Source organism: Lolium rigidum, chromosome 1 (genome assembly GCF_022539505.1).
Source record: "Lolium rigidum isolate FL_2022 chromosome 1, APGP_CSIRO_Lrig_0.1, whole genome shotgun sequence".
NCBI lineage: Eukaryota > Viridiplantae > Streptophyta > Magnoliopsida > Poales > Poaceae > Lolium > Lolium rigidum.
The window spans coordinates 207948121-207963306 of record NC_061508.1 but is presented as its reverse complement, the minus strand read 5'-3'; the positions used below and the strand labels follow the sequence as shown (position 1 = coordinate 207963306).

The 15186-nt window shown below is 46.6% G+C and overlaps 1 protein-coding gene across 1 annotated transcript; it reads left to right on the top strand.

Annotated features, from left to right (window-relative positions):
- The first annotated feature begins 5873 nt into the window (after positions 1-5873).
- On the top strand, positions 5874-10414 carry LOC124683022 (putative F-box/LRR-repeat protein 23). The gene is made up of 2 exons (XM_047217604.1): positions 5874-6133; positions 9757-10414. The coding sequence occupies exons 1-2, from the start codon at positions 5874-5876 to the stop codon at positions 10412-10414; spliced, it is 918 nt and encodes a 305-aa protein (XP_047073560.1).
- Positions 10415-15186: the final 4772 nt, after the last annotated feature.

Here is a 15186-nt window from a genome sequence, read left to right as displayed (position 1 = left end):
AATACACGCCATCACTCAACTTAGGACATCCATACCGGGACAACATAGACAACAGATAATGGACTCATCTTTAATGCATAAGCATTCAACAACAGATAAAATTCTCATAAGAGATTGAGGATTGATGTCCAAACTGAAACTTCCACCATGATTCATGGTTTTAGTTAGCGGCCCAATGTTCTTCTCTAACAATATGCATACTCAAACCATTTGATCATGATAAATCACCCTTACTTCAGACAAGACGAACATGCATAGCAACTCACATGATATTCAACAAAGGTGTAATAGTTGGTGGCGTCCCCGAAACATGGTTACCGCTCAACAAGCAACTTATAAGAAATAAGATACATAAGCTACATATTCTTTACCACAATAGTTTTTAAGGCTATTTTCCCATGAGCTATATATTGCAAAGACAAAGAATAGAATTTTAAAGGTAGCACTCAAGTAATTTACTTTGGAATGGCGGAGAAATACCATGTAGTAGGTAGGTATGGTGGACACACATGGCATAGTTTTTGGCTCAAGGATTTGGATGCACGAGAAGAATTCCTCTCAATACAAGGCTTAGGCTAGCAAGGTTGTTTGAAGCAAACTCAAGTATAAACCAGTACAACAAAACTTACATAAGAACATATTGCAAGCATTATAATACTCTACACTGTCTTCCTTGTTGTTCAAACACCTCACCAGAAAATATCTAGACTCTAGAGAGACCAATCATGCAAACCAAATTTTAACAAGCTCTATGTAGTTCTTCATTAATAGGTGCAAAGTACATGATGCAAGAGCTTAAACATGATCTATATGAGCACAACAATTGCCAAGTATCAAATTATTCAAGACATTATATCAATTACCACATGAAGCATTTTCTGTTTCCAACCATAATAATGATGAACGAAGTAGTTTCAACATTCACCATGAACATTAAAAGTAAAGCTAAGAACACCAGTGTTCATATGAACGAGCGGAGCGTGTCTCTCTCCCACACAAAGAATGCTAGGGTCCGATTTTATTCAAACAAAAACAAACAAAAAAACATACAGACGCTCCAAGTAAAGCACATAAGATGTGACGGAATAAAAATATAGTTTCACTAGAGGTGACCTGATAAGTTGTCGATGAAGAAGGAAGGCCTTGGGCATCCCCAAGCTTAGATGCTTGAGTCTTCTTAAAATATGCAGGGATGAACCACGGGGGCATCCCCAAGCTTAGACTTTTCACTCTTCTTGATCATATTGTATCATCCTCCTCTCTTGACCCTTGAAAACTTCCTCCACACCAAACTCAAAACAAACTCATTAGAGGGTTAGTGCATAATCAAAAATTCACATATTCAGAGGTGACATAATCATTCTTAACATTTCTGGACATTGCACAAAGCTACTGAAAGTTAATGGAACAAAGAAATCCATCAAACATAGCAAAACAGGCAATGCGAAATAAAAGGCAAAATCTGTTAAAACAGAACAGTCCGTAAAGACGAATTTTTCTGGGGCACTTAACTTGCTCAGATGAAAAAGCTCAAATTGAATGAAAGTTGCGTACATATCTGAGGATCACACACGTAAATTGGCAGATTTTTCTGAGTTACCTACAGACGGGGCTGCTAAATTTCGTGACAGCAAGAAATCTGTTTCTGTGCAGTAATCCAAATCTAGTATTAACCTTACTATCAAAGACTTTACTTGGCACAACAATGCAATAAAATAAAGATAAGGAGAGGTTGCTACAGTAGTATCAACTTCCAAGACTCAAATATAAAACAAAAGTGCAGAAGTAAAATAATGGGCTGTCTCCCATAAGCGCTTTTCTTTAACGCCTTTCAGCTAGGCGCAGAAAGTGTGAATCAAGTATTATCGAGAGATGAAGCATTAACAGAGGGGTTTACAGTTTTCTCAACTATGCATTGTATCTTATCTATGTAAGTTTGAGAGGCCCCTTTTTCATTACTCTTAGGCTTGCTATTCTCATCAAACAAAATTTCAGGAACAAGCCAAGCATAGTTATTTTCTAGAGCTTCATTCATCTAGGAGCTTACTAGGTATCGGTACTTTAATCTCCCCACCATCATTAACATTATTAGTGTACTTTATTCTATCCATGTCCATCTTTTCAAGTGTTCTTGCAAAATCGGTGAAAAGACCAAGCCTCTTATGATTAATAAAAACTTTTCTAGCTTCTTTAGCTATATCACCAAATTCTCTAAGAAGGACATCTAAAACAAAATTTCTCTTTTCTCCCATTTCCATATCAGAGAGTGTAAGAAACATATGTTGGATTATAGGACTGAGATTAACAAATCTAGTTTCCAACATGTGTATTAAACGAGCGATAGCACTTTCATAAGTAGGAGCAACTTTTACCAAGGGTGTATCTTCAAAATCTTCATCCATACTAACATGGGTGAAAAATGCTTCTATATTATCTCTTCCAATGATGGACCCTCGTCCTACCGGTATGTCTTTCAGAGTGAACTTAGGAGGAAACATGATGAAATAAACAAAAGGTAAATAAAGTAAATGCAAGTAACTAATTTTTTGTGTGTTTTTAATATGGAGAACGCAAAAAAGACAGTAAATAAAGTAATACTAGTAACTAATTTTTTTGTATTTTTGATATAGAGAACAAACAAAGCAGTAAATAAAATAAAGTAAAGCAAGACAAAAACAAAGTAAAGAGATTGGATGTGGGAGACTCCCCTTGCAGCGTGTCTTGATCTCCCCGGCAACGGCGCCAGAAAATATCTTGCTGACGTGTAGTTGACACACGTCTGTTGGGAACCCCAAGAGGAAGGTGTGATGCGTACAGCAACAAGTTTTCCCTCAGTAAGAAACCAAGGTTATCGAACCAGTAGGAGCCAAGGAACACGTGAAGGTTGTTGGTGACGGAGTGTAATGCGGCGCAACACCAGGGATTCCGGCACCAATGTGGAACCTGCACAACACAATCACAATACTTTGCCCCAACTTAAAAGTGAGGTTGTCAATCTCACCGTCTTGCTGTAAACAAAGGATTAAACGTATGGTGTGGAAAATGATGTTTGTTTGCGAAGAACAGTAAAGAACAGAGTTTGCAGTATATTGTATTTCAGATGTAAAAGAATGGACTGGGGTCCACAGTTCACTAGTGGTGTTTCTCCAATAAGATAAATAGCATGTTGGGTGAACAAATTACAGTTGGGCAATTGACAAATAGAGAGGGCATAACAATGCACATACATATCACGATGACTAATATGAGATTTAATCAGGGCATTACGACAAAGTACATAGACCGCTATCCAGCATGCATCTATGCCTAAAAAGTCCACCTTCAGGTTAGCATCCGCACCCCTTCCAGTATTAAGTTGCAAACAACAGACAATTGCATTAAGTATGGTGCGTAACGTAATCAACACAAATATCCTTAGACAAAGCATTGATGTTTTATCCCTACTGGCAACAGCACATCCACAACCTTAGAATTTTCTGTCACTGTCCCAGATTTAATGGAGGCATAAACCCACTATTGAGCATAAATACTCCCTCTTGGAGTTACAAGTATCAACTTGGCCAGAGCCTCTACTAGCAACGGAGAGCATGCAAGAACATAAACAACACATATATGATAGATTGATAATCAACTTAACATAGTATTCCATATTCATCGGATCCCAACAAACACAACATGTAGCATTACAAATAGATGATCTTGATCATGATAGGCAGCTCACAAGATCTAACATGATAGCACAATGAGGAGAAGACAACCATCTAGCTACTGCTATGGACCCATAGTCCAGGGGTGAACTACTCACACATCAATCCGGAGGCGATCATGGTGATGAAGAGTCCTCCGGGAGATGATTCCCCTCTCCGGCAGGGTGCCGGAGGCGATCTCCCTGAATCCCCCGAGATGGGATTGGCGGCGGCGGCGTCTCTGGAAGGTTTTCCGTATCGTGGCTCTCGGTACAGGGGTTTTCGCGACGAATGCTATAAGTAGGCGGAAGGGCAGAGTCGGAGGGCTGACGAGGGGCCCACACCATAGGGCGGCGCGGCCCCCCCCTTTGGCCGCGCGACCCTATGGTGGCGGCGCCTCGTCGCCCCACTTCGTATCTCCTTCGGTCTTCTGGAAGCTTCGTGGAAAAATAAGACCCTGGGCGTTGATTTCGTCCAATTCCGAGAATATTTTCTTTGTAGGATTTCTGAAACCAAAAACAGCAGAAAACAGCAACTGACTCTTCGGCATCTCGTCAATAGGTTAGTGCCGGAAAATGCATATAAATAATGTAAAGTGTGTATAAAACATGTGAGTATCATCATAAAAGTAGCATGGAACATAAGAAATTATAGATACGTTTGAGACGTATCAGGCCATCATCCAAATCATCGGCTTCTCTGGGATATCATCCAAATCGTCAACTCCTCTATCAGTGAAATCATCAGAGTTATCGGTATCATGTTCTCGGAACGCGAGGACATGTACGGTATTTGACTTAGCATTTTTTACACCCTATACATAACTATTTCATATTTATCTACAGGCTCGGGGCTACTCCCATCGGGAGCCCTAGTCGCGCACCCGATAAAAAATATGGCAACCTCGTCAACAAAGAAGAATAAAGTTGAAGACGTCGACATCAACAATCAAGATCTTCGAGTAGTACAACTTGAGTCTATGCGTGGCTGCAAGCACCCGCCCATAGACTCGGGGGCTACTCCCATCGGGAGCGCTTCGCGCACCCGACCAAAAGCAACTTCGACTCTACATCAAGCACAAGATTCAACAGATGATCAAGACATTCGGCGAAGACAAATTTAGTCCCTACCCGAAGCTTCACTTCGGCCAGACACTCGGGGCTACTGACGTGGGCATAACCCTTCGGGTACTCGACATTGCCATACCCGGTGCAAACTATGAAGATGGACCAGCATAAGGACTCGACGAGACCCGCAAGGAATATCAACTTGGACTACAAGGAAAGAAGACTCTAACATGAATCCTACTAGGACTCTTGTAAACCCTAGTTTGGCTGATATATAAAGCCAGGCAGGGGCACCCCTTAGGGACACGCATATTGAGAAACATAAAACATAGGGCGACACGCCTAGACATCACAACCCACAGATTAGAACTAGACTAGATTCAACAACTCCGCCTATGGCGGCCCTCCTGTACCCATATATATTCATATAGTGGATTGCTAGCAGGACGTAGCGATCCTCCACCGTGGGGACGTGAACCTGGGTACGTCGTGTACCGCCTCGCTCCCGGAACTTCCGTCGTCGCCTTTCTCTAAAACCCAAACCCCTCATGGTGGGCATTGCCGAGGAACCGCCTCGTCACCTAGCCCTGGAGAAAATGCCATTCCGGGTGTTCCTCCAGGGCTGTCCCGGGGTGCTTTAAAACCCGGTTCATAAAAAACACAGTGGAGACATGCAAACGGACCGAAATTTATTGGACCGATGCGAGCCAAGGTCCATGCAAGCTACCAAACCCCCCACACCGATCCGATCTCTGACTATTTAGATTGATACTTTTTTTTTTGTATCGATCTACACCGACGGAGCGGATTTTTAGACGTAGGAAACGAACTTTTTATGTACATACACCACCTCTAGCAATTAAAGATATCACACTCATCGCCCTCGTAGAAATAGTCTTCGGCGATCTCAACAGCCAGTCCGGGGCACCGCCGCACGCACCGGCCGCCCAGAAATCTCTGATCTCATATATGGAGCCATAACGCTCTCATGTCCCAAAACACACCACGCCACGCCATGCCCTCCCCTTCTCGCCGCCGTGGCGCCCGCCATCGGCGCAGCCGCAAGAAGGCAACGGCCAAGGTTACAGCCGAGGAGGAGAGCCCGAGGAACTGGGCGGACATGCCGCTGGACTCGATCTTGGCAGTCTTCCAGAAGCTGGATCACATCGACATCCTCATGGGGGCTGACCAGGTGTGCCGCTCTTGGCGCCGCGCGGCGCGGGATGAGCCCGTGCTGTGGCGCCGCATCGTCATGCGCGGCAACGCCGAGCTCGCCTTCAGGCTCAACCGCCAGGGGATGGCCTGCGCCGCCGTCCAACGCAGCCTGGGGCAATGCGAGGCATTCTGTGGCGAGTACGCTGGCGACGACGGATTCCTCTTGTACCTCAGCGAGCAGTAAGCATCTACAAACTCCCTGAAGATAATTTTAACGTGTTTGTTTGATTAGGTCTTGAACCTACTGTTAGTGACTTAGTGGTGGTCGACTTGGTTTTAATTCCAATGAATAGTATATTGTGGTTTTTAAACTGACATAGGTTTATTTTTGTGTCTCGTCTAAATCTTTTATGGATTGTTTTCTTGGTTACATATGTTGTTAATTGCAGTTTACCTTCAAACTATTACAGATAAGATTTATATATTTTCCAGAAAATTATGTTTCTTAAAGAAAGGAAACACTATCTCTTGCGCTAAATATTCTTTCTATAGTTTAGTTGGCTCATAGTAGCCTTGGAGTACCTCGACCATGTAACAACTTGTAAATTGTAATTAGGGTGTTAAGAGGATATATACAGTCCCATGGTCTCAAGAGTTGTCCCTGAAATAAAATACATGCTCTCAAGAAGTATTTAACAGAACATGGTTCTTAAGCTACAACATAGAAGGGTATCTAAATATATATTCTACTGCACACTACCTAGTTAGTTAATGATTTCTACATTTTTAGTCTTCTGTAGCTTAAAAGGTAGTAGTATACCGAAATACATATTCTAGATCATCACAAAAAATTCCGTGTTCACCTGCCACCATTATAGTTGTTTCTGAAATTTGCAATTGTTTAGAATTCAGAGAGCAAAGATAACTATGTCTGAAACTATATTTGGTGTCTATTTTTTCTGAAACTATATTTGGCAACTCTTGGATAGAGTGAACTTCAGAGATGTGTTCAAAGTTAAGAGAGATAGGATCTGGAGCTAACTCAAAATTTGTTTGTCAATCTATGCTTGAAATATAGACTTTAATTACTTAGTTGAGGTGACCCCCCCCCCCCCCCCCGCAACCCGCACCACCTCCCCACAGCGGCCGGGCCGCGCCCTCCCCCGGCCAGTGGCGGACGCAGGAAGAAATTGGAGGGGGGGCACACCTCCAAAAAAAAATTTTTGCGCCCCCTCAATTGTGAAAATGTTTGCCAAATGAGCAATATATAAGACAAATCTCTTGTCAACATTGAAGTTCAATACATATATCAAATATGCACGATTGGAATACAAACAGTTTAAAACATAAGAAGAGTCTTACGTGATAGAAGATAGCATAGATGGAAAAATTACATCATTCTTCGGTTCCTTCATCATCTACGACCTTTCTCGAAAAATGATGCAATTTGGTTATTCCCTTCATTTCTACACAATAGAAATAAAACATATTCCTCTTCATTTCTAGCTTTCTACAAGTGCCAAACTACCAATTAAATCAATATGACAGAGACAGCCCAGGCAGCACAAAGATTCAATCTGTCCATGGACAGGGATATAGCGACACAGATTCAATCTGTCCATAGACAGAGATATAGCAACATAGATACTACATATCGGCAGTTCATAAGTAAATGAGTAAATCGGTACACCCAGCAATGCTAAATATGTTGGACTTTGCAAAATATGCCACACAGATTCAATCGGGAGCTGGTCAAAAAATTTGCGAACCTGCCTGCTGCTCTGCAAACTTTTATCCGGGTGGGACTTTTGCTGGTATCTTCCTGGCTGGACTGCTAGAGTGTTGTGCAGCTACGGGCTCCGGTGGCTAGCCAAGTACCTATCCGAGTCCAGCCAGGGGCTGGGGCTACTGACGGCGGGTTGAGGGCGGACCAGCGGAGGGCTGCTGCCGGCGGAGTTGGTGGCGGACCCGACGGAGGGCCGAGCCAGGCCAGCCGGCGAGTTGGGGGCGGAGGGTGCAAGGGGCAGCCACCGTTGGACCTCGGGCGGCCGGAGAGCGGAGGACGGAGGCCGAGGCCGCGGAGCTCGGAGCTATCACTTCCTCGATGACTGGCTGCGTATCTCGGGCTCGGCCGCTCACGCGATGAGGCGACTTGGTTTGGGCCAGAGAATAGTGGTACCCAACTCTTTTTCCAGATTTCTGGGTGGGCCAAGGCCCCCCCGGCCCCCCCGCTAGGTCCGCCCATGCCCCCGGCCACCCCTAGGCCTTCTCTCCTGCTCTCCCCTCTCGCTGTCGGCGTGCGTTGTCGGCCTTGCCCCTGTGGTGCCGGTGGTGCGGGGATGACTCTACCCGCGACACGGTAGGGGGCGTGGGGATCTCGGGTTGGCGGCGGTGAACTTCGGCAGGCGGTGATCTGGCGCGGCGGCGTGGAACCCGTGCGTCGGGTGGGAGGAGGTGCGGCGGAGCTACGCAGGCGGGCGGCGAGATGGCAGGCCTGCTCTACCTAGATCTAGGCCGAGATCGGGCACTGGAGGGGCTGGGCGTCCTGCGTCAGGCGTGTCGACAGCCTCGAGGCGGAGAAGGCGCGACAGCGGTGGTTGGGTGGTGCGGCATTTCGGCCGGCCTGCTGCGGCTTGGCAGGGGGCTTTGCAGGTTAGTTTGGGCCCAGTCGGGCCAGTTTGGGCCTGGTTTGCCCTCATTGCCATGTCTGGTCGACTACCACAAAGGCGGTGGAGGTAGTTCCCTCCCGCGCATTTGCGGTGTTGCTACCCCATCCCTGTTGCATCCATTCTCTTCCTCTAGGCACTGTTCCAGTGACCACAGTGAAATGGCGAGGATGGCTACAAGATTGTGGTGGCGTGTGCTGGTGGGCAGCATGTAAGAGGGAGCACGCCGGAGCGTCTCAGTGGTGGGTGTGGTGGTCGGGAGAATTCCTTGTCGGCATGTCCGACACCAATGCGGTGACACCTGCGGGTGCCTCCTTGCCTTCATAGAGGGCGTCAGATGTACCTCCTCCCCAACCCCTTCCGTGTACCGGGAGAAACCCTAAGAATAGTCCGGGTAGCAGCGGCGTCGTCGTCGTTCCCTTGTTGAAGGTGTTGCTTTGTATGAGATGTTTCGGTGTGCTAGGAACGTGGTGGTACTTCTCCGTAGGGCTCATCGGTTGATGGTCGTCCTCGTTTTCGTCGATCTGCCGCTGTCGGTATTAGTTTCTTTCCCTTTCTTTTTTTCTTTTGGGCTTGGTTGTGCTGCAGCCCTAGCTTGCTCGTTGTATTGGTTGGTTGTTATATTATTGTAGCAGGGCGAAAGCCTATTTCAAGAAATTACTTAGTTGAACTTACACAAGAGATCATCAGATTAATGCAACTAGCCAACTACACTTTAGCCACATTGGCATACAACTGTGAGCGCCCGTGCGCGTTTATGCCGCCAGATTCCCCAACTATTTTTCTTTGCGATTCGTGCACTGAGTTTTTTTAAGTTTCGTTTTGTTTCAAAAGTTTCAAACTTATTGATATGTGGCAACAAAACAGAATGTTTCCATGCACTGGAGGTCTTGTGCATGGGACAAAGTCATTGCTGACGATTTTCTGTTTCAGCAACCATCTGACAATAAATTGAACTTCTAAATTTATAGATAAACATTGTCCAAGCATAGATCTGTGAGAAAATGCTTTCATTCTTCGCAATGCCTTATCTTTATTCCTTCTGTTGAATATTGTTTTATTTTAGCGACCGTATTTATCAAACAAGCTATATACTTCACTGTTTTTTTAATGTCGGAACATTTTCAATGCTACTATATATTGTTGGTTTCCTAGAATTAGACGTGTGTTTAATCTTTGCAGGGCTCCCTTTTTGAAGAGCCTTCGCCTCATTTCTTGTGCCATTTCACTTGATGGGCTTGAAGAGCAATTAACAAGGTTTCATCTACTCGAGGAGCTCGAGCTGTCGCAGTGTCCAGAGCTAATAAGGACTACGGTGCACGAGATTCTTCAGCGAGCATGCCCAATGCTGAAGCATTTCCGAACGAACAAACATTACTTCCATGAACGGCGATGGATCATCCCCAAGGACCTTGATGCCGAGGGTATTGCAACTATGCATGAGCTGCGCTCATTGCAGCTCATTGCCAACGACCTCACCAACAAAGGGCTGGCAGCAATCTTGGAGAACTGCCCGCACCTGGAGTCACTTGACCTACGCCATTGCTTCAACATCGACATGGACAGTGTAGACGATGATGAGGGCACGCTGCTGCGAGAGAAGTGCGCCCGTATTAAGACGGTGCGACTTCCTCGAGACTCGATGGATGATTGCGACTTCAAGGTTGGAAGCCCTAGGTTCGCTTGCAAAGAAATAGACTACGACAGTCCGTACGACACATACCTTTGGGAGTCATTGTCAGAGAACTCCGACGATGATTACTCTGGTCCTTCACGTTACGAGGCCGACCTCGACAAATACGAGAAGGTGCTTCCTAGGAGCATGCGCACATTTCTGTAATGGGAAGAATCTTCGTGTATGCTCGTGTCCATGTAGCCAACAGTTTTCTCATCAACCACCATAGCCTTGCATATTATCTTTGGCATAGGCAACAATATTACATAGAGTGAACCATAAGTCCATAACCAAAATCGATTGAGTAAATGTCTAGTTTTCATTCCCTAAGATCGACGAGTAAATCTCCACCTGCAGATGTAGATCCTTATTGTAATCTGGGACGGGATCTTAGATTTTTAGTATTTTTGCTCCGAAACTACATATTTATAATGTACAAGCTACTGTGAGAAAGTAAGGAGTATACTCCATCCGTTCATAATTACCTTGTATTCTGAGTTTAATCAAAATCGAATTTTGTAAAGTTTGACCGAATACATAGCAAAATATCAGCATCTATAGAATAAATTTGTATTATTAAGAGTAGAGGCATGAGGCTGACAACGGAGGCGGGGTCCCTCTTGCAGCTTGTTTCCTCATAGATGTGATCGTTGGCTTGGGTGATGACGGCTCGGTGGCGCGGTAAGGCTGAAGGAGGCACGCCATGTCAACAAGAATCGTATGTCGGATGTAATGAATGATGGAGGGCACCAACGTCAGGTGGTGTTGCTTGACATTGATTACATTCGATCTGCCTTTGGATGTAGGAATAGCTTTGTCCCTGCAGGTCTCGATCTAGGCCATACGGGCCTTGTCTTGGGCCAAGCGGGCCTCGGTGGGGTCAGCGTCGGTGGGGGATCCTCCCAGGCTGCTCCTGGCAGCATGGCCCCTCACTTTCGTCTGGGAGGGACGTGGTGATGGTCTTGGTGGCCTGAGGAGGCGATTTCTTGGATGACGACAAAGTGACCGGTTTGACGGGCGATGTTGCGGCGTCGGTAACGGCGTGGCTCTGTCCCGGGGCATTGCGGTGGTGGTATTCCTTTGCGATGGTGCGCGGCCTCGGCCGGGGCATCAGGCAAGAAGTGAGGCAGCGGTGACGCTGCTCATGACGACTGGCTAGCACATGGCAGTTTCGGTCGGTGGTGGCAATAATCGGTCTGGCACGGATCAGCAGGTGGATGGCAGCGGCGGCCTAGGCGCAGCACCGCGGCGGCACGGCTAATGCGGCCTGATTGGGGCCTGGCAGGTGGCCGAGCCTTATCTAGGCCTAATCGGCCTGCGTCTGGACAACGAGCATCTCAGGTGGTGGAGGGAGGATATCGGCCCTGGGCTGCCGTTTGTCCTAGTGTCTGTTGTCTATGGTGTCGTCCTACCCTTTCAAACCCACTGGATTGCGTTGTGTTGGTCAAGTCATGGGCTTGAGTTTGGGGGATGTCGGGGTGGTGGCCTCGGAAGTTGGACTGCGTGGATGGCTCTACAACGAGCAACGTGCTAGTGGTGATGGTCTCACTCTTCGGTCATGGGGATAGCGTGGAGCGGACGGTCGGGGATCCTGGTGTTGACGGCGCTTCGGCTTTGGAAGATGTTTCTGGGCAAAAGCTTAGCGCCTCTACGCCAACGATGGTGGTGCATGCGGGTGTCGTACCCCTCTTGGGAGTCGTTGCGAGTATCCTCCCCACGATACGGCTTCGGGGTGAAAACCCTAGACCTCGTGGTCTCAACGGAGGTGGCGCAGTGTGTCGTTCCCCTCTTGGGGCTTGTCGTGGACCCGAATTGACTCGGTCTCGTTTCAATGTCTTCGGTGGCAAGTTTTGGTTTTCCGTGTTCTTTTTTGTTCTTTTCATGGATCTACTTTGTAAGAGTTTCGCCGCTCCACCTTGTATCAGTTTGGCCGTTGTGGCTTAATTTATAAAGCGGGGGAAAGCATATTTCGAAGAAATGACGAAAAGCCACATCAAGCTGACAAAGCCTTCATACATGAATTTGATGAAGATTGACTGCCTTTCCACTACAAATGACATAGTGTCTAGATACTTTCAAATTTAGACAAATCTAAAACATTTTTTGTGAGATGGAGGGACTACAGTTTATATGGAAAACACAAAGAGCAGCTAAACTAAATAATAGCTAATGTATCTGGAAACAAAACTGACACCGAAACTAACTATTAATGGGGCCTTGGCATCATATCAATCTGCTGCCCTAATTTTATTTATCTTCTTCGTCGGCAATTTTCTGAGCTCTTCGCCTGCAGCACGAACAACCGGGCGGCAGCCGCGGCAGCCAGAGATTCTTGATCCTGCTCTCGCACCTAGCCACGAGCCTTTTGCCAGTCGTAGTAAAGGTGGTACAGCCGCGGGCGTCGAGCAGGTGGAGACGTGGGCAGTGGTCGAGGACGGCGCACAACAGGGGCTTCTCGAACAAACCATTCGACACCACGAGCTGCTCCAACATGGGGAGCTTCTCCATCGCCCGCGCGATGAGTTTTTGGCCGGGCACCACAGACAGGCGTGTCACATGGAGGCTCCTCAGCGAAGGCGCTCTGCACGCACGTAGTATCAGTATGGTGCTCAGTTAGGTGCATACGAGAGTCGAGAGATAGATGAATAGATCGATGGGCTGCAGATCTGATCAGATGAGCCTTTATATACGTACCGCTTGGCAAGGTAGAGCATGAAATCGCCGTCGACGCGGCCGCGGAAGGACTCGCACTGCCCGGCGCTCCGGTCCACGGCGGTGCGTGCCATCGCCCTCCACCACGCTGGCGGTTCTTTATCCTTGTCACCGTCGGTGTCAGCGAGGTCGATGCGCCGCCAGAGCAGCGGATCCTCGACGGCTGCGCGCCGCCACGACGCGCACGCGAGCCCTGCACCTGTCCCGCGGAGGATGTCGATCTGAAGACGGCCGAGGATCGCACACAGGACATTGCCAGGTAGCGCCGCCCAGTCTCTCCACTCTGGCCGCCGCTCTCGCCGCGAAGTAGGACGGTCCTTTCTGCGGTGGCGCCGCCGCCGCCAGGAGCGGCGGGAAGAAGAAGACACAGCCTGGTCGGTTAGGGCGCTGGCTTTCCTCTTTTTAGATCCCATGACCAGGTTGTGTTTTCTCTGAGATTTTGTTACGTGTACCGTGTACCTTGTACGTATATATAGTTAGACGAAATCAATGGATTGAAGCGATCAAAAGTCAGCGTAACGTCTCTACCCTGTTTGGAGCGCATCGAATCCCCGGGGATGAGAGCTGTTTGTGGAGTCCTTGTGTGCCAAGCAATCTATGTGGTCGTTGCATCTCAAAAACACACGTATGTTAAGATGCAAGGAGAATCTATCTCTCTTATAAAGCAAAACCCCACTAAGGATATGTACTCCGTACAATGGAAAGCGCTTGTGCAGGCGCTTAAAAAGTCAATTCCCCATCCTGCTTAAGCATCGGGCGCTAGAAGAGACATTTTGTGCTTATTTTCTAAACGCCTGGCTCTTAGCTATGCATAGATGCCACAAAGAACCGCCAAAACATCTGGGATTTCTTTCCTAGCGCCTCAGTTAAGCGTCTCCATTGTACTTGCCCTAAGAGATTATTTAATTTGTCTATCTTAACATGCAGCCTAGCCACATCATCAAAATTGTTTTAGCCATTAGATTTACTAGCTTGGTGCAACATCAGCCATCTGATCTACACATGGATGGTCTTTTCACGGTTCAACATGCATTACTACATCTAAGTGGTATTTAATCCCGTGGCCATTAATTAATTGTACCATTCATGCAACCCACAACTTATTTTTGCAGATGTGTGGCTCCGATCTAGCCAAGCATTTCATGTTCTTAACGGACTTAATTGTCAGCACCAAGTCTTTTGCAATATGCACTGTTTCATGAGTCTTCAACCGTCCATCGTCTCCTTCTGTAGTGCTGAAGATTTTAGCCATCTTCCATGCAGGCGAACACATAAAACATCATCTGACCGCTTTTCTCGATCTGCACCCTGACATCCTCATCCAAATCGCTAGGCACCTATTACCGTATAAGGATCCGTACACTGCTGCACAATTTCTTTGATGGTATGTGCCTAACACAAAGCTTTGCCACAACTTTACCCATTTTACCAAGAACACGTAATCTTGACCTCTCTCTCCATCTGCATGTTTTTCACTAACTTACTACTAATTTTTCTTTTATTTGCAGAAAATTGCATTAGTTAAGTTCAACAAGTAAGTATATTTTTCAGGATTATATGCAGTAATCCTATGGTTTATTTGTTTCCCAACTTTATCACGCACATATGAATCTGTCCATTGTTATTGCGTGGATATTTCTATTGACTTATTATTTTTCTTCCGACTTTTTCCAGGTTCGCATCAACTTCCCTGTGATTTTTCTATTTACCTTCGGATTAGGAGAAGCAACCACTATTACATGGAAATGCGTAGTCAAACATGATCACCACATGTGACATTCAGGTTTAGACCGAACCAAGCAATTCCTACTTTAGTACAACATTTTGTTACCTATCAACCATTTGATACAAATACCAAAATTGATCAGAATCATGCAAGTGCATGATACGTCTAAAACGTATCTACTTTCCCGAACACGTTTGCTATTGTTTTGCCTCTAATTTGTATATTTTGGATACAACTAACACGGACTAACGCTGTTTTCAGCAGAATTACCCTGGTGTCTTGTTTTTGTGCAGAAACTCAACTTTCAGGAAAATCCCCGGGATTAATTCCAATGGGCCTATTTTCACACAAGATTAACAGAGCCAGAAGACCAGAAGGAGGGGGGCCACGAGGCTCCCACCCCACAGGGCGGCGCGGTGGGCCCCTGGGCCGCGCCAGCCTATGGTGGCGGCGCCTCGGCCAGCCTCCGACGCCCCCCTCTGGACTACTTAAGGGTTTC